At 38.4% G+C, this 23,475-nt stretch overlaps 2 protein-coding genes across 2 annotated transcripts; both read left to right on the top strand.

Moving 5' to 3' along the window:
- The first annotated feature begins 2,325 nt into the window (after nucleotides 1-2,325).
- LOC127986139 (aquaporin-3-like) lies at nucleotides 2,326-6,735 on the top strand. Its single transcript, XM_052588369.1, has 6 exons — nucleotides 2,326-2,543; nucleotides 4,265-4,391; nucleotides 4,948-5,085; nucleotides 5,239-5,357; nucleotides 5,537-5,754; nucleotides 5,847-6,735. The coding sequence occupies exons 1-6, from the start codon at nucleotides 2,436-2,438 to the stop codon at nucleotides 6,034-6,036; spliced, it is 900 nt and encodes a 299-aa protein (XP_052444329.1). The 5' UTR covers nucleotides 2,326-2,435; the 3' UTR covers nucleotides 6,037-6,735.
- Nucleotides 6,736-19,950: 13,215 nt separating this feature from the next.
- vps29 (VPS29 retromer complex component) lies at nucleotides 19,951-23,471 on the top strand. Its single transcript, XM_052588469.1, has 4 exons — nucleotides 19,951-20,089; nucleotides 22,475-22,666; nucleotides 22,750-22,985; nucleotides 23,062-23,471. The coding sequence occupies exons 1-4, from the start codon at nucleotides 20,087-20,089 to the stop codon at nucleotides 23,177-23,179; spliced, it is 549 nt and encodes a 182-aa protein (XP_052444429.1). The 5' UTR covers nucleotides 19,951-20,086; the 3' UTR covers nucleotides 23,180-23,471.
- The last annotated feature ends 4 nt before the right edge of the window (nucleotides 23,472-23,475 follow it).

Below are 23,475 nucleotides of genomic sequence, written 5' to 3'. Positions count from 1 at the left end.
CTTAAGAGGAAGGACTAGGTCTCTAATGTCAGACAGCTATTAGATTGTAGTAGAACATTGTTGGCACAAAGAACTTTAAGGACCGGATTTGGGCAGGTATTTAAATGAACCCACAATTAATTTTATACAATGATGAGAAGATCATTATGTTGTAAATATAGCAAATAGCAAACACATAAAGAAGGTGTCATATACTATGTCAGATACTTTGAGATTTGGAATTTGGAAATTTGGAAGAGAAAAAGATATTGAGAAAATCACCTTTAAAGTTGTCAAAATGAGGTTCTTAGCAATGCAATGCTTCTTAAAGCTTAAGATTTTATATATTTACAGTAGGAAATTTACAAAATATCTTTATGGAACATGATCTTTACTTAATATCCTGATGATTTTTGCCATAAAAAAATCATAATAATAATTTTCATTATTATAATGAAAATTACAATAATTCAGTGTATTGTTGGCTATAGCTACAGATATACCTGTTTGACTTAATACTGGTTTTGTGGTCCAGGGTCTCATATGTGAGAGATAATGTACAACCAGCAGTCATTACTGTAAAATGAACACCAGCAGGTTGATCTTGTTTTAACCTAAAGATTTTTACAGGGTTCTTATTTTTTTAATAACATGTGGGCATGAAAAAGAGTAAGTTCAATTAAAAATAATAATAAGCTAAAAATAATGCAACCAAGTATCTGCGCAAATATGACTCATACTATATAAACACACACAAACACACATCAACAACAAAACTAAACCTAATATTAATTTTAAAAAAGCACCCAAAACATTTGAAAACAACCAGGTTTAAATTCAATAATCAAGGGAAGTGCCAGCAGAGGCCATTATTGAGCGGAAGCAGTAAACATTCAAGCATAGCCTACCGACAAACACGGCACAAGATGAACACAATTAATTACATATTTTGAAAGACTGCAATAAAGCATATCACCTAATTTCCGGATGGGGATTGTGCATATATGGATGAGTAAACTGTTCCAATAGTTACCAAGAAGAGCTAGCTTCATCATGAGGATACAGTAAATAAGGATGTTTAAAACTCATCATAAGGATGTTTAAAACTAAAAATGTTCCATATTTAAATATTTTTACAGTGTCTATTTTAAAATAAAATATTTTATTATATTTTAATGCATTCCTCTGGTGGCAAAGCAGAATTTTCTTCAAAAATAAAGATATGCTTAAGAAACAAAAAGTGTATTATCAGTGTTGAAAATAGTTGTGCTGCTTAATATTTTTGTAAAATATTATTATTTCAGGATATTATTTCAGAATATTATTTTCAGGATTCTTTAATGAGCAAAAGGTCCAAAAGATAAAGTCCTACCAGCGATATTGCTTAGAAGAGCATTTTCTTATCGTAGATATTGATTTTGCAGTTCTGAAGCAAGCTGCAACTGCTACAGTAAGTCCTAGTCATATTTTAATGCTGAGCATAAAGCTCATTGGCTACCGATACAGGAGGGAACCAATCAGCTGTGCCATGTGATAATGCCATTAGGTCAGATTGAGTTAGACCTGTCGGACTGTGCCATCTTTGTGCCAGTTTCATGTCAGAACTCTTTATTGACGATCCTAGAATACCACAGGAATAGATTTAATGCACCGGGACTTGTTGCCCGCCACTCTATTCACCCTATTTTTGGAAAGATATAACTCAGATGAAATAACATTAATATTAAGCACATTAAATAGTGGGTTAAATATCGAGAACTTGTGTCTTGGCAAACATCCAAAATGGCATAATGCTGGAAATTGGTGCCACAAGTCATTGTGTTTCTTGGACAAAAAGATGAATTATTTAACGTTATTACAAAAGAATTTCAGACACTTCAAGCTTGTGACCATCATGTGGCACAAATACTTTCCAGAATAAAAAACATCTGCCCTGTGTTTCAGACACTTGCCAAGCTTCTACACTGGTTAAATACCCATACATTTCCACAAACCTAAAATATTCATTTAAAACAAAAAACTGAGTCTCGTCATGGACTCTGTATGTTCCAATCACTGTCTATTAGGCTACAATCCACACGGGGAGGTAATAGTACTAGCGGAAACAATACTGATTCTTGTGCACCAAACCCTAGAGGGCCATTCAGAAACAGATTTATATATATATGAAGTGGAAGAATCCCTTCTATCCCAGTCCTCGGACACACATTCATAACAAAGAAGTCAGACATAAAAAAAAATAAAAAAAGATGGAGGGAGGGAAAAAGTTGTAGGAATGCTGTTTTATAGTGAGTGAGGGCGGGACATTCAGAAGCTCATATAGGGCCCAAACTCAACAGGACAAGTAGTACAGGAACACTTACCCAGTAGTGGCAGTCTGCCCTTTATCATCATCATCATCATCATCACAACTAAAACAGCCTTTAATCATCATCTTTAAACTATCCTAAGACATTATGGGAAGACAGAAGGTGATCCTGGAAAAGATGGCTCGGATGTTCCATGTTAGGAATGAGCTGATACGACAGGCACTGGCCGAATGCCTGGGCACTCTCATTCTAGTGGTGAGACATTTCTGATGTTTTTGTCATCGATGAGTTAGTGATGAGACAAACCGTTTTCATCTTTGATGAAAATACCATGCAGTCAGATTTAGTTTAGTTTATTCATTTTGAAGTGAATGTTTCTGAACAATTCAGAGGAGGATTACATGGTGTTACCATCCAGAATTTGCAACACATTTTTGCTTTGTTTTTTATTTTATTTAAAACATTTCCTTAACTTAAGTATATACAGTAGGCTATTCCATGTTTAAAAAATCAGAAATGTCAGTTTAGTTCATTGGTTTGTGAAAAAATAAAATAGTAGTACATTGATTGTACTAAGCTTGATATATGGATGATAAATAACTAATGATGCAAAGATTGATTTGCTCTCTATCTTTGATGAAAATGTGGAATGGATGCAAGCATACAAGATATATCAAACATAACCTAGATGCTTTCATCTGCTGAAAAGTCTACAATTTCAATTCAGCTACACCTGAGTGATGTTTTCCCCTTATTTTGCAAATTAGTTTTTGTTTTAGGAAAAGTATATATTTTTATACTTCATACTTACACTTTGCATCTATACTTTATACTATTATAATGTTTCCCACTTTAATTAAGAACACGTTTTTCTCAGCTGTTGCTAATAATAGCTATTAAAACGTGGAATTAAATGTTCAAAGCTAAAATAAGTAACGTTTGTAACTTAATTTGAAGTCAAATGTCTGTTTTGCTGTACACACTGTGAGATGACATAATTGAACTTGAATCTTGAGTAGCTGCTTTATACGAGTTTCTGACACTGTAGAGTGGGCCATTTCATATTTTTCGTGTATTTTTCTCAGTAAAATGAAGACACTGGAACTGTATTCGTGTTACTAACATACTTTATCACTGAAACTGTTTAAACAGAAGCAAACAGACTCTAAACAATAAGAATTCGAATGAAATATTAATTGGTCAACCAGGATGGTCACAACAAAGATGAACACAAATAATGTGATAGAAAATATTGTTACGTTAGCATTAGAAGCCTTCATTAGAAGACTTCAACAGAACACCGCAAACATTACTAGAAGATATCTTTGAAATAATGACATATTCCATGTCATAACACATCTTGTATTGATGTAAATTGTATTTTGACCATTTGTGAAGTCTAAAGTATCTTATACAACGCAATTAGCAGGTAAGCTCAAACAACAGGCACTGGGCACAGCATGGTCTATAATTCAGAATTCAAGACAGCACATATCCAGAATAAATTTGATACACCACGGGGGGATCACAGGTTAAACCATATCTCATCATCTGTTTTCAATGGAAACTAAGACTCCAGCAGCAATATCTGGAGAAAAATAGAGCTTCACCAATGCCCATCTGTTGTTTTCTGATGGTACTGTGCGGTCTACGAACCCCCCATCCAGAGGCTCAATAACGGCTGGCAAACACAGACAGGCTAGAGGGCATCACACAATGGGAGAGAGCGCAAGTACACACACACAGTCATACTCATACTATCTATCAAATCCACATGATGCCCATAATGTTTCACATTCTTCAAATGCAGTCCGCAAACAAAAAACAGCTACATGAAGCCAAGGATGTCTAGCTCTGAGAATCATAATCTGTCAAACTAAAACCACAATCATTCAATGAGATTTATTTGATAAAAATGCCAGTTAAGATAAGCAGTTGGTTAATTGGATTTGTATTCTTAATTTCTCTATTTCTAGATGTTTGGATGTGGTGCGGTCGCCCAGTTGATTCTTAGCAGAGGCTCTCATGGAATGTTTCTGACGGTGAATTTTGCTTTTGGGTTCGCTGCTACACTGGGAATCCTAGTTTGTGGGCAAGTTTCAGGTAACTCAGATCATAAGCTTCTTAAAACTGTCTTTTTTTTCTTTTCTTGAGAGAAGACAGGAAATTTCAGATTTCAGATGTGCCGTTTCACTTCAGTGAGTCACATACAGATCAGAACCAGATATTAAAATGTTTTCCCAAACATTCACCAGATGGGTTCAAACTGGTAAAATTACACTACATTCTTTCCTACTTTTAGAACATTTTATTTTCAGATATTATTGGCTGGAATTTAGGGTTGCCTCATGGTTAAACTTCACTCGATGGATGAACTGTACCTGAAGGCTTTTGATGAAAAACCATATCAGACAATGGCAGTTTTGACTTTAACATTTAAATTAGAGGAATACTGCAAATTAATGACTGTTTGGGATATAAGAAAAGTCTTGGACAAGTTGAAGTTGAAATTTTTTTAAGTTTAATCCTAGTTTAGAACCAGCCCAAAAAGTCTAAACTGAATGTTTATGGTACATATTTTCATTTTAATTGTGTTCTGTGAAAATCTCATTTTAAATGCACCATTCAACATATTAAGAAATAAACCTGTGTGTTACAGGAGGTCATATAAACCCTACTGTGACCTTTTCCCTTTGTTTGTTGGGGAGAGAACCCTGGAGGAAATTTCCCGTGTACTTCCTGGCCCAGACTCTGGGGGCTTTTCTTGGCTCAGGAATAATATTTGGCATGTATATTGGTAAGTTTTAGAACTTAATTTCAGTTGTCAATAATCCACATTTTTCTCAGTCGACATCCTGGGTCAGTCTGTTGAAGCCAAAAATGAAACTTTTGACTTTTTTGAAGATCTAAAAGAGGGTTTCCCCACTTTAAATTCACTTGATTTTTGCAGATGCAATTTGGGACTATGGACAAGGTTCTCTAGTTGTTGTAGGGGACAATGCAACGGCTGGAATCTTTGCTACATACCCTTCTAAACACCTTACTTTGCTCAATGGCTTCTTTGATCAGGTAAGACAACAAAATTTTGCATTCATTGAAGTCCCAGCGTTTTGTTTGAGCATACAGTGAAAGTGTTGTTTTGGACCCCATTGACTTTCATTGTTATGGACAAAAACGTCTTCAGAATATCAGCGTTTTAGAACAACATGAGGGTGAGTCATTGTTGGGTGAACCAATATTTTTCACAGGTGATTGGCACAGCAGCTCTCATAGTTTGTATCCTCGCCATTGTCGACCCTTACAATAACCCAATTCCACAAGGACTGGAGGCCTTCACTGTGGGCTTTGTAGTTCTAGTGATTGGTCAGTCCATGGGTTTTAACTCGGGTTATGCTGTAAACCCAGCCAGAGACTTGGGGCCTCGGATCTTCACCGCAGTTGCTGGATGGGGCTCAGAAGTGTTCTCGTAAGTCACATTTCCTTTATTGTATGTATTGTTTCCATCCGTTTCACTATTGATACCATCTATAACATCAGATTCTGTTCCATCTACCACAGAGCAAACTCTTACTGGTCTTTTGTACCCATCTTTGCCCCATTCATTGGTGCCATGTTGGGTGTGATGGTGTATCAGCTGATGGTGGGATACCATGTGGAAGGAGAAGCAATAGATAAAAGGGAAACAGAGGAAAAAGAAGATAAGGAAAGACTCAAACTCTCTCCTATTTCTGAGAAGGAGACAGCGTAAGTCTGGAATCGAATGGAGTTGTTTTTCCACAGTTCCGTTCAGCTTCTAAAATTACATTTAGCTCTCATGACAATATAGCAGTAAATATCGTATTCCCCCATTAAATCAAAACTTTTGACAGTTACCCTTGACATCATGATTTGACTCAAACTAATAAGTTGTATTTTTTCTAGTGTGTGCAATGATTTGATGTCCAAACAATTTGATTTGATGAATCATAATTTGCATGCCACTTCAATTATCCTGACCAGAACCTGTGTTTTATACATAAACTTACTAGTTATCCTTTAAATTTATTCCAAAAAATGCCTAGTCATAGCCAAATTAATTCATCAAGTCGGCTAACAAATCAGTTGTTGTCACCCGTTTATTTATCTCCAATAGATTTATCTGCATAATGAATAATTATGAATAAGGGATATGATTTATGAAAACCTTCACCCTTATGAATACTGCATCAAAGTCATAAAAGTTGTTCCACTAATATTCTAACATTATTATACGTGAATATTAATCAGTGCTGTAATTATGCAGTGAGGAAAAAAAAGTATTTGTTGTCCAAGTATATGTTTTGCTGTATTACATACCTGTTTCTGTTCTGGTTTACACTGTTCAGAGTTTACACTGACATAATGCATATTAATATACTGTGTTCATTTATACTGTGCTCTTTTAAAATAAACAGCATTTTTGGTAAGGCATTAGGATTCTGATGGATCTGTAGTATTTTTTATATATGAGAAACATCATGCAGAAAAATGTATTTTTGAAATGATCTGGTCATTTAACTGCAGGGAATGCCTTTGATGTCCATTCATGTACTTGCTCAGTATATATTAACATCATTCAGTCCAGTAAAACACCGGGGTTTCCAAAGGAGAATTATATTTCCTTTGATATAAACATTGCAGATTAATGCAAATATGTGTATAGATGTATACAAATTAATCTGTGCAAAGTTTTCAGTCACATTTTGGAACGAATCAAGAAGCGTCTGTCCACAAATAGGCGTAAACCAAACCTCTGTTCTGTTTTCTTCAGTCTGCAGTAAGAGCTGAGTGGGCAGGTTAAGTGAATTGTCACAAACCACTGCTTGGATTCATGGCAATAAACAATATGAGTAAAACAAAAGAGCCATAATTTAGTTTAAAACTGCTGACACGATTTATACTTGAAATCACACTGTCGTCAAACAAACTTTATACAGACCCAGACTTACAGGCATTACAGAGAATAAAACTATAAAGCCATTTTAAATTCATTAAATTCAAATTTTACATATTGGAGAAAAATGTTATTTCTTGATGTACATTGATTGAAATATTTTTAAGCCTGCAGAGGAGGAACCTGCCATATCCCTAAACAAAAATTAGCTTATAATCTAAGCATTCAATACAAGTTTTACAAGTGTTTTTGATATTAGTCAGCCTCATTGGTGTAAACTGGTGGATGTTGCAATCGAATAAAGGCCTATAAATTCTTAGGTATATCACGCAAAATAATGCAAATTGTAAAATCTTATATGCATTGATCACAACTCACTCTCATGTAAATCTTTCAAATGGAAAGGAAAGATTGAAGTGCCTGTTTAGCTCAGTGAAGGGGAAAATAGAGAATGAAAATAAGAGACGTGTTTATTGGCATGAGATGGAAGGAGATAACCCAGACCATGAATCTTGAGCACACACAGAGTCAGTTTGTAGGTTTGAAGAAAATGAATGCAGACGTTAAGAAGAATGTTTGTGGAATTGAGTTTGGGAATTTAGGATGAGATTTGAGGCAAGCTAATCGAGGCTTTTGAAACCATTAAACCAATTTTCTTGTCGTCTTTAGATTTCTGGCTTGGGAACAGCAATAGGCTCCATCCACAAGTGTACAAAATTCTTGAGGGTTTTTCATATGTGTCAAAGCCAGACTTAAAATGCATCAAAATAAAATGCATTAGAAGTCATTTTTCCACATACCACATATACCGTTCACCACACATCCTAAATGGGGCTTTAGAATGCCCACACAGTATATGAGAATTTAATAAATATGACTTTGTTTACAGATTAAAATACATCAGTCATTTTTTAATCATTCTATTGTCTATATCAAAACACATGATATCTCAGACTATTATCTTTCTGGAGTTCGAATGAAGTTCCCATGACAACTGTTATTCCTACTGAATGGATTACTCGTCCATCTCAATAGCTCAAATAACTTATCTGTATATATTAAAGCATACAAAGGTAAGTACAAAGGTCCAAAGGCTTATGGAGCATCATTTGTCTTATAGCTACTAACTTCAACCAACACTTATTGTTTAATAGGCTATACTGTGTTAAATGTAGGCCTATAAGATCCTATCTTGTAGGGAAACAAGTCTCAAATGTATGTATGTATGTTTTTTTTTTCTTTTTTAGATTTACATGTGGTGTTTTTGCCTTTTTTATGCACACTTTTTTTTATGTTTCTCATGCACACATGGTGTTTCAGAAAGTCCAGGGCTTGACTAACAATTTTATGTCATTCACTAAAGCAATCCGGAAACTACTTGTGGGTGCTTATAGCTCGGACAATAGTGAAAAAAATAGGAGAATTTCTAACCACATTTTTAAAAATATATATTTACAGTTGAATCCATATTGTAAATCCTTCACAACCACCATTAGTCAGAATCATTCCTATTCTTTTCACCACAAACTGTGCTAGAAAAAAACTAAATGTCGGTGGTGACATAAATTGTCGATGAGAAACTGCTTTTCTGGTCCCCACCCACTGCTCAAACGTCCGAGATGCGCTTGACATTTGGAATTCCTAAACGACATGGCCTTTCAGCGACGTGGATTCCAAACAGATCTAATGTCAATCAAACACCCAGCATCCCAGACCCCCAACCATGGCATTCTGAAAGGGTATATGCCTACTGAGGAGGCATGGCTGTAACCTGACAACAGGCACACATTAAAAAATAATTACTAATCAATCTCTATGTAAACCAATTCATGCTGACGTGATCTGTAATGCAGTGACTCCCTGTATTGCAGGGGGTACACCAATTTTGATTTTGCTTTGTAAAACATAGCATATCAAATAAAATGTATGGCTTTAAAATCCACAGTTGTGATTAACTAGATGATTTACAGTTAATTTTAGAAAACATAAAGTGAGGAGTTAACCCAAAAAGAACATTCGTTTACCATTTGTTCAACATTGTCATTATAAAGCCAAATGACTCAGCTGATCTACTTTATATGGTCTAAATGATTTGTTCGTGAATGAATGATCCGAGTAGGACATTATGTTACCATTTGTTCATCATCATGTCATTATAAAGCCAAATGACTCAGCTGATCTAGTTTATATGGTCTAAATGATTCGTGAATGAATGAATGATCCGGATAGAGCAGTAACAGTCCACTGAAGAGGAGCATTTTTAGTCAGTAATGTGGTCTGTTGGCCACAAAAAGCTATCACGTTAATTTTGAAGAATTTAAATATCGCTCAGAAGTCCCATTTACTTTTATAGCACTTTCATCCTTTAGTTCCCATTAAAGGGGAAAAAAGATACATTTAGGAAACTTTTTTTTTTTTTTTTTGCAAAGAAGACAGTGATCTATAAAAGAAATCTATGTGAAAATTCATAAATATGTATGATGAGGCAAATGGGGGTCACATGTCTGTCAATGCCAAAGTTATGGTGGGCTCGAACAAAACCTAAGAACTTCAAAAAATAAATTACAATATACATACATAAAAAAACATAACTGTGTGTCATGGAGCCACACACACACACACACAATGAATCCAGAGAGAGGCCTTGAATCTCTTTGTGAATTAAAGAGAAAGCTAAACAAATGTAAATATTAAAAAAACTATTATATTGTAATTTTGTATATACCAAGCCATTTAAAAGATTTTATAAAGGAGAGAGACAGTTCTAGCTGCTTATCTTTTTGTTTTCCTTGAGCAGTGACACTACGAGGTCAAAGAGTGAATAACTAAAATGAGTCGATTTCATTTGAATTTATTATTTTTTATTCCTTTTGGTAAACAGAAATTAAACAAAAGAATACAAGCTTATATAAAAGTATATGAATTATAAATGTGAATAATAAATGATTGCATAAATATTTTTACAGAGATTTGTTTTTATATTTTAGAAAAAAGAATAAAATAAATTCATGCTCTGATATTGTTATGCCAACCTTGGTTCACACTATTCTGTCTTTACTTGGGGTGACATGCGGTCTCTGTGGTTGATGAGACAGTGTTTTGAGGTTGAGAGACTTAATGAAACTCTTTATTTTACTTTTTATTATAATCATTATTTTTTCAGCTCTTAAGGGAATTAAGAGCTTGGCAAGCAACGAAAACAATAATGACCTTGCCAAAAGCCAATTACTTTTCCTTATGTTGCACTGACACCTAGCGGCAAAACACAAACTTATATACAGTATAGTGAACATCTATCATAATGATAAAGACAATTCTCTTAATCCACTCTCTCTTGGAATAATTTAAAATTAATTCAGTCCAAATTCACTTCAACCAACCAGAAATAGCCTAACAGTGCTGCTTGAGCATCGATTCAATTACAGCTTGTTTTTGTTGCTCCTCTGTTATGTTCGTCTGACCTCTTTGTGTCAGAATCATCAGTTTGAATTGTTATTTGGTTGCCCCTGCTATTAGCCGTGAGTTTTCTCTCTTTTCTATCTCTTTCACCACTTGTCTTTATTTCACCCAAATAAACCTGTTATATACATTTCTGCTAAACTACTCATGTTCTAAACTGGGACCGTCAGTCAGAGAGATGATCCTGGAATTCTGTAAAATGTTAATAATGTACATTCTTTAAGGCCACTTGTGATAAAGTAATTCACAATGAAAACTACTTCAGAAATGTGTACTTAATTAAACACTTTTCTTAGAGTCATTCATGGCATACGATGACAATAGTGTCACAATGTATCTAGATTTATAACTGCACTGTATGCAGCCTGTTTTTCATTGTAGATACACTGCGGTAAAATCTTGGATGTCTATAGCGCACCCGAACCAAAATCTTTTTGTAGGACCTTTATTTAATAAATTAATAAATACCAAAGAAGCTTAGAATGGTATACTGTATACTTTATGGCATCAGACATATTTGTTATTATGATATTTCGATAATTCGTATAAACCTCATACTCTTGTTTTTTCAGAAGCAACTAAACGGCGTTCTCCAATTTTTCATTTTATATATATATATATATATATATATATATATATATATTTATATATATATATATATATATATATATATATATGTATGTATGTATGTATATAATAAAGAATGAATGCATTGTAACTCGAGGTGAGTTTTTTTTTTTTTTAACTGAAACAACAAAATATACACAAGCATAAACTCATTTTCCATTTTAAAAAACGATTCTCATTTATTTTTGCTGAACGCGAAAATAGAACGCTTCGTGTCGTCGCTGGTGATGTCACAATCGAGACCCCCAACCCACTAATAATAGAGTTGTCATTACATACAGATCATTGCCCCATCCCCACATGTGGTTTTAAAATTCTGATTATGCAGAAGATAAAATTGTTGAAGGACTTGGCTATAGTCGTCGACTTTCAGCCTTTTTAGATTACAGTTTTGTTTTAAACTGTAGAAAAAAAAACTGTAAAATCTAGAAAAGGCTGTTAAAGACTGTTAAACTGAAATCTTGAACACTAAGTCATTTAAACAACTTTTTCTGACCAGATGGATCCTGCAAAAAGTAGGCTATGTTCAAATTCATTCTGTATAAATGTTTATATTGAATGCAACATATGATCTACATGTAGATATTAATGAATTAACTGATTGATAAGAATCAACCATCCCCATTGTGCGCCCCCATTCACAGGTTTGACACCAACGCTTGACCCTGAGCCTATCCCAGGTCCATCAGGGATGAAAACAACATCGGGTTCATGTAGAATCGGTCCATCATCTGGCTCAGGTACAATTGAAACTGATTTTTGCTCCATGTTTAAAAATATATATAGCTTATATACTGACCTAACCATATAGGCCTATGTGCAATGTGCAGAGTATAGCAATGTGCAAAGCAATGTGGGTTCTAATTTCAGATTACTTTAATATTAACTTAATTCCATTGCTCATATAACTCTCTTTAAAACCTACCCATATTTTTAACATGGATTTTTATTCAGAAACAATAAAAAACTTTAATGAAATTAACATGTTATTATATCTTTCAGTACACTTGAAATACCATATGCTTGATGATCTGGGAAAGGGATCCTATGGCTTCGTCAGGTTAGCAATTCATAAATCGAATCGCCGAAAGGTACTACAGTTCTCTCTTTGCTTTTTCTTTCTTTGTGTGTGTGTGTGTGTGTGTGTGAGAGAGACAGAGAGAGTACAGATGAGTGAAGATCTGTGTCCACTGTTTTGACTAAGTTGAAAATCTGAATGTTTGTTTGTTGTATACAACAATTTTACCTATGCTTTCCATCATTTAAATTACAGGTCGCCATCAAATTTGCTCCTAAACCTGAAACTGAAGGCACCGGTTATCTTGTAAGTTAAAAAAAAACCATAATGAATGTGTATTTAGAATATTTGAAGCACCCAAAAAAATTTTTTTTAAGATGAATTCACCAAAATGTTGATAATATTTACATATATTATATTGAAATAACGAGATGGTTTCAAGCTATCCTACTGTTTATAACTTTTTCTTTTAGCCTGGATATCTCTACAGTGGCAATTCAGAAGTGGATCTGATGAATATGATGAAGGAACCTCACAGCCCTCACATTATAGAGTTGCTCGAGTGGTTTGAGGACCAAGATAATGTGATTTTGGTTATGGAGTATCCAGAGCCCTGTGAAACACTGTATTGTTTCATTAAGCATAACAGTGGACATCTAGAACACAGTGCTGTGCGGATGATAATTGTACAGATTGTTCAGGCTGCAAAGGACTGTATAGACCATGGAGTTTGCCATGGAGACATCCATTCTGGAAACATTCTGGTCAATACAGCATCTTTGAACATCAAGCTGATTGACTTCGGATGTGGACTACGAATCGGTGGCAAGTGGCTTTGTCAGTCTTTTATTATTTACTTAGTGTTTTTGCATAATTGACAGATTCCTTAGTAGACAAACTCTGTAAATGTATAGGTAAATGTATGGAATGTGAATGTGATTCACTGTTGTTAACTCTAAATATCTCTTGCTTACATAACCAGAAGAGTACCCAAACACTGAAATGACGATATCCTTACGAACGGCCCTTAAAATCACGATCCAATCTGTGGGCCACGTTCTGAGAGAGGTGGTAAATTTAGCCCACACCAGTGTACCTGAAGGTGAGATAAAGGCTCTAACGACACAATGACACTAACATTGTTTGAACACATACATGTATGTTTTTTTATCTGTATGATTAACCTATATTTTCCTACATAGTATTTTCAGCTATGACTAGCTTTTTCAAAACAATTCATACAGAATTCCGGGAACTTATTAGTTGGTGCCAACATTATGAAAGACAGCTTCGTCCCAGAGATATTTTAATGCACCCGTGGCTAAGAAAACACTCAGTCTCAAACACAGAAGATGGAAAAACAGCACAGGCGAAGTCACGTGGACAGTGACACAAGCAATGGTTTAGAGACCAGCTAGGAGCTGAAACCAATGAGGGAGGCTGTCAGTGAAAGCCAGGTGAAAAGAGCACACAGAACACCAAGACAGACACAACCTGACAGCGTAGGATGAGAATCTAGCAGATAATTTTCTTTCTGTATTAATTAATTAATAAAAAAAATAACTGCATACTTACAAGAGCACGGGGTCAGTCACATGGGCTGGTGAGAAAAACTCATATTGAATGCATATTGAATGCATGCAAAGGCCCCCATTATAGATAGCCTGCCAGGGTATATCCTTGCAAAGTCTTGTTCATTGTTTTCCGTTGGCAGTTCACCATTTCCTCAGATACGTGGCATTGTACTTGGTGATATGACGCTCGCATGCAGTTGCTCATCCATTCCATGAAGTTTTGGCCACATAGTTTTTGTAATGATATTAATGCCAGAGGAAGTTTGGAAATCTTCAGCTATTGAATCAGCAGAGAATTGGCAATTTTAATGCCTCATACGCTTCAGCAATCTGACTTCATGTGGTCTTCCACTTCGTGGCTGAGTTGCTGCTGTTCCTAAATGCTTCTACTGTCCAATAATAACACTTACATTTGATTCAGAGATGAAATTTTACGAACTTACGTGAAAAGGTGGCATCCTTTCACATAACACACTTGAATTCAAAAGCTCAATTATCAATGCTTTTTGTGTGGCATGGGTCTGCCCGAAAAAAAAAAAACTGAATTCAATCGTGGATTTTTTTTTTATTCATTCTATTTCTAAACACCAACTTAATTAGTTCTTCTTCTTCTTCTTCTTCTTCTTCTTCTTCTTCTTCTTCTTCTTCTTCTTCTTCTTCTTCTTCTTCTTCTTCTTCTTCTTCTTCTTCTTCTTCTTCTTCTTCTTCTTCTTCTTCTTCTTCTTCTTCTTCTTCTTCGTGTGTGCATCAGTGTCAGTGTAGTTTTGACCAAGTTGAGCTGAAACCATGTTTGGTTGTTACATTTAAAAAGTTTACCTGTTACCTCTCCATCTTACACAGTACAGGTGTCACGGTTTTACGCTGCCTGAAGGAATACGGAGTCGAGGATAAACGGAATAAGGTTTTTAATATATCCAACACAGGGGATATCCAACATGGAGCACAGAGGTAGACACACGTAAGTAGCAAGTGGTCACAAGTGAGAAGACCCGACAAAACAGAACTGAAGGGACACGGCTTATGAACAACAGATAATTGGGGAAACACAGGTGGATGGAATCATTAAATTAACAGGGACATGGAACACATGAGGAAGATAATGGACACACCTGGGAACTAATCAAACACGGAAATACAGAAACTGGGTCACGGGCAAAAACACATTAAATGAGTCCATGGGCCCTATTTTAACGATCTGAAACGCAAGTGTCAAAGCGCGAAGCGCAAGTAACTTTGTGGGCGGGTCTCGGCGCTGTTGCTATTTTCCCGGCGGGATAAATGGCTCTTGCGCCCGGCGCAAATCTAAAATGGGTTGGTCTGAAGTAGCTTCATTATTCATAGGTGTGGTTTGGGCGTAACGTGAAATAAACCAATCAGAGCGTCATCCAACATTCCCTTTAAAAGCAGGTGCGCAAGTTCCATTATGGATTGCTATTATTATGGCGTATTTACCAGGCGCACGCCAGGAGCGGTTCACAGCCGAGGAGACTGATGTTCTTGTAAGAGCAGTGAAAGACAGAGAAGTTGTGTTGTATGGGGATGGGAGAATAATTAGCCTGAATAATTTGTGAGCTAGTTTTATGCCTATTTTTTTCACATCTTCGTGGCACACCACAATGATTTCCGTCATCTCATGTGTTAATATTTTTTTAGTGTAACAATTTATGATTTGCAAAAATAACTGTTGCATCTGTGTAGATTACATGAGAAAAGTGTATGCGCGTTGTGCACGCTATACATTATGGCCAAGCATGCGCCCTTAAAATAGCATAATGAACAACGCGCGACGCGCCACTGACTTTAGACTAGGTTTTTTCTGGTCAGTGGCGTAATTGTTTAATGGAACAACAAAATAGCACCAGGGATCGTTTGCGCCGGAACACGCCTCCTTTTTTGCGCTGAACCGCCCAGGGAGCGCAAGTTCATTCGTTCATTCACTAGTTTAGCGACGTGCTTCTGTGGAGGGAAAAGCGCGCTTTGCGCGGGTGCAAAATAGGAATGACACATGCGTCGGTGTACAAAGTCAATTGCGCTGGGTGCAAGATAGGGCCCCAGGTGTGTGACAGTACTCCCCCCTCCCGGTAGGTGCGTCCTCGCACCGTAGAAACAACAGGGGAAGGCGTAGGTGGGAACTTGGGAGGAGGTTCCGGTGGAGGACGGACTTCCAGGAGGGGGCCAGCAGACAGGGACCACAGAAGGAGGAGCCAGGGAGGAGACGACGGAGGAAGGAGCCAGGGAGGAGACAGGAGCAGGAGGAGCCAGATGGTCCACCAGAGACCAGCCAGGACGGAGATCCAAGGTGGAGTCGACGGCGGGAGGAGCCATGGTGAAGGAAGGGTCGACGACACCAGGGGGCCGACAGGCGGAGACCGCACCGGTGGGTGAGGAGCCCAAGATGGAGCAGCACAGCCGCAGAGCCAGGGTGACGTCGAGGATCCGGAGGGCCTAGGTGGAGCTGAAGGCTCAGGCGACCAAGGCGGAGGCAGGGTCCTGGCAGACCGATGTGGAGCCGGAGCGACCGAGGATGGAGGTGGAACCGGAGGGAAGGAGGAGCCTGACAGAGCCGGAGGGATGGAGTGACGAGGTGGAACCAGAGGAGTGGAGTCCCGAGGCGGCGGATGGTCGATGACTGACCAAGGTGGAGCCGGAGGGACGAGGGAGCCCGGTGGAGCAGGTGGGATGACAGGCCACGGTGGAGACGAGGGAGCTAAGAGCCAAGGCGGAGCCGCTGGGTCGAAGGACCGAGGAGGAGTCCAGGGCTCGGAGGCTGGAGGCGGAGACAGGGCCTTAACACGCCAAGGCGGAGCTGGAGACTGGCAGTCCAGCGGCGAACCACCGCGCCCCGATGGCGCGGACTGAGGGTGAGCTGCGGGACTGACTGGCACCAGCAGGGATGACGAGGAACTGGCTGGTCTAGGAGGAGGAGAGAGGAGAAGGATGGGAGGAAGGACAGGAGGATCAGGACTGGATGGAACCTGCGAAGGAGTAGAGGGACCAGCAGGTTTGGGAGGAGGCGGGAGAGGGAGGCTGGGAGGGAATACAGGAGACACAGAAGATTCAGGGCTGGGCGGAACCAGCGGAGACACAGAAGATTCATGGCTGGGCAGAACCAGCGGAGACACAGAAGATTCAGAGCTGGGCGGAACCAGCGGAGACACAGAAGATTCAGAGCTGGGCGGAACCAGCGGAGACACAGAAGATTCAGAGCTGGGCGGAACCAGCGGAGAAACAGAAGATTCAGAGCTGGGCGGAACCAGCGGAGAAACAGAAAATTCAGGGCTGGGCGGAACCAGCGGAGAAACAGAAGATTCAGGGCTGGGCGTAACCAGCGGAGAAACAGAAAACTCAGGGCTGGGCGTAACCAGCGGAGAAACAGAAAACTCAGGGCTGGGCGTAACCAGCGGAGAAACAGAAAACTCAGGGCTGGGCGTAACCAGCGGAGAAACAGAAAACTCAGGGCTGGGCGGAACCAGCGGAAATGGAGCAGAGGAAATGACTGGAGGAGGTAGGAGTGGGAGACTGAGAGGGTATACAGGGGAATCAGGGCTGGACGGAACCAGCGGGGAAACAGGAAAATTAGGGATTACCTCCATAGACCAGTCCATCAGATCCAGAGCTTGCTCCATATGACCTTCAGAGACTGCATACAGCTCACCCTCAGTCGCAGGAGTGTGGGCAGGGCTTTCCTCCATGCCCTCGATCTCCACGAGGACTCCCACGATGCACGGTGTGGCCGGCTCACACACCTGGTCAGTCGCGCTCTCGAGATCCTGTTCCCTGTCAGTGGATGGCTCGGGCTCTGCGGCTGCGGTGGGCTCTGGCTCCGTGTAGCGAGATGGTGGCTGGCTGGTCTCTGGGTCGGGAGTGGGGCTGGCGAGGTCCTCTATGGGGCAGACGGTGAGAGGTGACCCATTTCTCGCCAGAGTCCACTCCACAAATGCGGCGAAATCCTCCCGAGGACCATCTTCGGACGACAACGCTCTGCATTTGGAGTTCAGGCTGGTGTTGTAGAAGGTGCAGAGCGCGCCGTCCGGGTAGCTGGTGGCATTAGCTAATAGGAAAAACTGTCTGGTATGGTCCTCGAGAGAACGTCCTTCCTGCTTCAGCAGAAGGATGAGGAATTCGGGACGATAGAGGGGATCCATAGACACTAAGAAAAGAAAAGACTGTGAAAAAAAACAAAAGCAAAACGGAGGGAAGAACACGCAGTTTTCTATTTTCTCTTTTGAGGTCGGGTCTTCTGTCACGGTTTTACGCTGCCTGAAGGAATACGGAGTCGAGGATAAACGGAATAAGGTTTTTAATATATCCAACACAGGGGATATCCAACATGGAGCACAGAGGTAGACACACGTAAGTAGCAAGTGGTCACAAGTGAGCACAAGTGAGAAGACCCGACAAAACAGAACTGAAGGGACACGGCTTATGAACAACAGATAATTGGGGAAACACAGGTGGATGGAATCATTAAATTAACAGGGACATGGAACACATGAGGAAGATAATGGACACACCTGGGAACTAATCAAACACGGAAAGACAGAAACTGGGTCACGGGCAAAAACACATTAAATGAGTCCAGGTGTGTGACAACAGGTCACCATCTGATTTATTTGTAAAACTGGAACTGAAGACATGTATTGTCTGAAAGTTTGAAAAACAAAGTGAATGTGTATTTAGAATATTTGAGGCAACAAAAACTCATATAATTTCATGAGATGTACACTAAATGCAGTCCTCAAATGTTCATCAGGGACATGTTATGAGATTAGAAAGTTCAATTATACATCTATATATATATCTTACTTTCGATGAACTATTTTCATGCATGGTATTTCCAACTATTTTCAACAGTAACCAGCATTCTCATTGAAATTCATTCCAAATTCTATGACATTATTATCTGGTGCAAAGCAACTGAACATAGCCAGCATTGTCATCTTAATGCACCCATGGCCGTGAAGACTCAGACACAACAGAAGGACATACAAAATGGACAGATGCTGTGAATCTGAACTCAGGCAATGGTTTAGAGACAAGCTTAGAACTAGAACCAACGAGAATTGGTGAGCCACGCAAGGAGCGCACACAGAATGTTAAGAAAGAGAGTCCCGACTTAGAATCTACCTGAGAAGAGAAGATTTAAAGTATATTTTAAATAAATAAATAAAGACAAGAGCACAAACTGAGTCACAGGGGCTGGTAAGGAAAAGTCAGGCATTGGAACATACAGGCAAGAGCACACTGAATGCTAAGACAGATAAGGATGCAAAAAGGATGATGCCAATGGTGGTTAGAACAGTGTTTCTCAACATTTTTACTCGAAAGCCCCAATTTTAGTATTTCTGCAGTAATTAACCTATGACAAAGCTGCTTGTTTTCAAACTTAAGTGTTGATATATTCAGTTAATAAACCATGATTCGCTTAATTCCAGAAGTTTTAGGAACAATATGTTCTTCAATTAAAAACAACAACAAAACAAGAATAGCTTTTAATATTCATTCTGTGGCACTACAAATTAGTTGAACTATACTATATGGATAAAAGTATTGGGATACCTGACCTTACCAGGACTTTAATGACATCACATTCAAAATACATTTATGAGTTATAAATGGGTGAATACACCAAGAATAAACAGAAGTGCAGGGAAGAATTAAAGAACAGTGAAAACACAGAGGAAGATTTTTTTAAGCAGAATGCAGTTAAGTGCTGTTGGAAGAGATGAGTTTTAGCTCTCTTTGAAGTATTGTTAGGAATTCATTTTGCAGGTAGGCCTATATTTAACTGGAGTCAGCGTGTATTGCAACCAACCACTGTGAGTTTTGCCTTTCAAATACACCATTATAAACGACATACACAGTGGCTATCAGAAACGCCCTTCAGATTCATACTGAAGTGGTTCATCGGAATTGTAAAAATGAAAACATTAAATTACAGACATAAACATTTATATAGCTACGTCAGTAAACAACCGAATATCTTAAGTTAGTTTTTTATTTTTTTAGATTGGCGCTAGATGGCGCTGGCGTTCTTTCGCCTAACTGAAGTGTGTTGCCAGGCGCTCTTTTTATAAGTCAATTTGAGCTCGAACTTGTTTAACCAGCTTGTGGATTTTTCTAGCGTGATCTGGCAACACTCAGTTTCTGGCCTTGCGAATCAACATCAGCTTTCTGAGCTCCATTTCAAACACGCAGCTGGACAAAAATGGTACGTGTTCATTTATCAGAACCGGTTTTCTTATCCGAAAATACTTATCCGTTTTAACTTATTATTAAAACCATACGTCCGAGTAGATATTTAAGCTGCTTTCCCAAAAATCTGGCATTTTAGAAAAGAAGGGTCACATGACAGCAGCGAGCTAGCGCTGCCTGAGTGATTCAGCCCGTGCTCACAACACTGTCGAGTCAGGATGTAGTCAGTCAATATCGTTTAAATAAGTTAAATCAATGACACTCGAAGTATATACTTTAATAAATGAACTAATTATACTTTTCAGTGTTGCGATACTTGGTATAATGTCTTTATACTAAATACTTAGTCTAGTAACAGTTTGCTAGGCTACAGTGGCTAACACAAACTGTTATTCTCCTATACGTTATATTACAAGCATGTGTTTATAAAATTAAATGTTTGTATTGGCAGTGCAGCCAAAAAAAAAAAATTGTTTAAAATATGAAGTTATTTTGTATTCATTTCACAGTGACAGTGTCTTGTTTGTGTTAGCTGTTTAAACCTGAAGAGGCACGTCTTAAAATATACATACTGTACAGCAATAAATACCGGTCCAAATCAGCTTTACATTGAATAGTGCTTCCATATCGAATCGTTGACATTGAAATGCTTTAGAAAGTGATATTGTGTTCTTATGGGAAGCCTCAGCAGCTCTTACCCCAAGCTTCACACTAACTGCATGCAAATGCCAACCATTCATCAAAATCAATCAACTAACATTCAATCCAATTTATGTTGATATTATTTATCCACTTTGTTTAAGTTTTCTTTCTGTCTTTCATCTTTTGTTTTTTGTTGTGATCATGCATCCACATCCCCTCCCTCACCCTCTTCCTCACCCACTGTTCCCCATCCTGACCTCTGCATCGTATTCAGGCTGGTCACAGAGTAAGTGCCTCTCGTGCTCACAGTTTTCTCAATTTTAGACTAGCGCTGCTGTTTCCTCTGGGCTGCTGGATCCTCTCACCCTCAGTCTTGCTTTCTGTTTGCATTGCTCTGGGTTTACAATGTTATCCATCAAGTGAAACTCATTTCTGTTATCATCAAGTAGTTAATAATCAAATTATCGGTTTGAAGACTGATTGAGAATTGAAGACCATGTTGAAAATATAAAGTCCTGTTTCTAAGCCAATGTTTTGCCTAATGCATATTTTATAAACATTGTGAGGTATATATTAAACACTAAGGAAATGGAGTATCGAGACTTGGTCAAACATACTGGTCTCATAAGAATATTGGCTTATGTTTGGAATAATGTTGGATACTACTAATGTACTGCATTTATTCTGAGTCCCATTCATTGATATTAAGGTGTCTTTACAAAGCCTGCTCTGTGCCTCCTTTTTCAAATGCAGTAGAAAAAGGGGGCATGCCACATAAAATCCTGACTAAATTATGCTTGCTCAGCCTCTAGTGTCAATATGTACAGTTGTAATGCATGTGTTATCTCTGAGGAGCATTAAACAGTCTGTATAAAGAAAGACACCTACATAGCATTTCTGTGCCACCTTTACAGTGTAAATTTGGCATTGGAAATAAAAATGGTCAGTTTCCATCCAGTTTTGTGTCCAAATGTCATAACTTAAGACATAACTTAACAAAATATTGCACACTGCATGCATAAAATGTGCATACTACTGCATCTCATATTGCTACATTTTGCAGAAATAATGAGGCCGCGTTTGAAATGGCACATTCTCAGAGTACGTGCTTCCTTTGAATTATATTTTAATGCGTAATGCAAGCTTTAAAAAAAAGCATGTTGTACATATTATGAACATGTGTAGTATGAATTTAATCCAGACATTCTTAGTTTTCCATTTTGCCATTGTCATTTGGGTACTTTATGCTTTTTGTTTAATGAATACTGCGGACACACTGCTCTTTGTTTTTTGCCTGCTATATTGTAGGGAAGCATGTGATTTCTGATGCAGTCACAGTGTAGGATGCCAGTATGCTATTCCAAACATAGCCTTGTCGTCTTCAAATTTTCAGCAGTGTTTTTATTGAAAAAAAAAAATCTAAGTGCATTGTATAAGATCTCCATATTCTATACTATAGTACCAAAGATCTGATTTTACTGAACATTTTTAGGCATGTTTGTGAATGGTTTGATCTCAGCCTGTTTTATGTCCAACAACTTCAACAGAGCTTCAAATCAGCTCTCTTGCGCTCAGCTTTGACTTGATTGCTGTCTGGAGAAAATTTGACTCATTAATGCTTCCAAATAGATCGGCAAAACATTCCTTCCCAAATATATAATTCAGACAGCAATTCTTTGCTTACGACTCCACTATTCCTTCACTCTCAAGTGTCCGACAACTAAGGTTTGAAAACTAACAAGCTTTATTTCGCCATTAGCTGGTCCTTGTGTTAGGTGACCTTCACATTCCCCACCGATGCAACACCCTGCCTGCCAAATTCAAGAAGTTGCTAGTGCCTGGCAAAATTCAGCACATCCTCTGCACGGGAAACCTTTGTACAAAAGAGACCTATGACTACCTGAAAACACTCGCTGGAGACGTGCACATTGTCAGAGGAGACTTCGATGAGGTTGGCTTTTAGTTCTTATTTCTGTTTTTCGTAGTTGTTCATGCACTCTTTTAACCATTCACATTGCTTGTTTTAATTTACAGAACTTGAATTATCCAGAGCAGAAGGTGGTGACGGTTGGGCAGTTCAAAATCGGTCTGATCCACGGACACCAAGTGATCCCGTGGGGTGACATGGCGAGCTTGGCACTGCTTCAAAGGCAGCTGGATGTGGATATCCTCATTTCTGGTCACACACACAAATTTGAGGCGTTTGAGAATGAAAATAAGTTTTATATTAACCCTGGCTCTGCCACAGGGGCCTATTGTGCACTGGAAAGGTATAACATTTACTTTAAGTCCTCCACTTCATGTTATATGCAGTTAATTACATGATTTGTGATTGTCTCTTTGCAGCAACATCACACCATCTTTTGTTTTGATGGACATTCAAGCATCTACAGTGGTAACGTATGTCTATCAGCTCATTGGAGACGACGTCAAAGTCGAGAGAATCGAGTACAAAAAGTCTTAAAGAGTGCGGATGCTGTCAGCTGCCTTCTTTCAGGATGCTAATCTTGTCATTCCCTCTCACCTGAAAGTCACAAATGCTGTATCATAACATTACGCTATATTTTAATGTAATATATAATACTGTTTATGTCACCAGAATGTCAGCGTTGTGATGGTTGTTGAGGATGCAATAATGCTGCATTATTTGCATAATGTTAGTGCGAGTTAGTCTTCTAAATATGTTATGTCCCCTATTAATTTTTCAAGGCCCATGTTAAGTCTTCTTTCATATAATAAAACCCCACATCACATAAGCAG

Source organism: Carassius gibelio, chromosome B21, assembly GCF_023724105.1.
Source record: "Carassius gibelio isolate Cgi1373 ecotype wild population from Czech Republic chromosome B21, carGib1.2-hapl.c, whole genome shotgun sequence".
In the NCBI taxonomy this organism is placed as follows: domain Eukaryota; kingdom Metazoa; phylum Chordata; class Actinopteri; order Cypriniformes; family Cyprinidae; genus Carassius; species Carassius gibelio.
This window is presented reverse-complemented; position numbering and strand designations above follow the sequence as displayed.

Excerpts from the sequence above, each read along its gene's own strand:
- LOC127986139 (XM_052588369.1), top strand. The coding sequence starts at position 2,436 with ATGGGAAGACAGAAGGTGATCCTGGAAAAGATGGCTCGGATGTTCCAT. Across the intron at positions 4,392-4,947 it reads AGTTTGTGGGCAAGTTTCAG|GAGGTCATATAAACCCTACT; the intron begins GTAACTCAGATC and ends TGTGTGTTACAG. Across the intron at positions 5,086-5,238 it reads AATATTTGGCATGTATATTG|ATGCAATTTGGGACTATGGA; the intron begins GTAAGTTTTAGA and ends TGATTTTTGCAG.
- vps29 (XM_052588469.1), top strand. Across the intron at positions 22,667-22,749 it reads TCAGAGGAGACTTCGATGAG|AACTTGAATTATCCAGAGCA; the intron begins GTTGGCTTTTAG and ends TTTAATTTACAG. Across the intron at positions 22,986-23,061 it reads GCCTATTGTGCACTGGAAAG|CAACATCACACCATCTTTTG; the intron begins GTATAACATTTA and ends GTCTCTTTGCAG.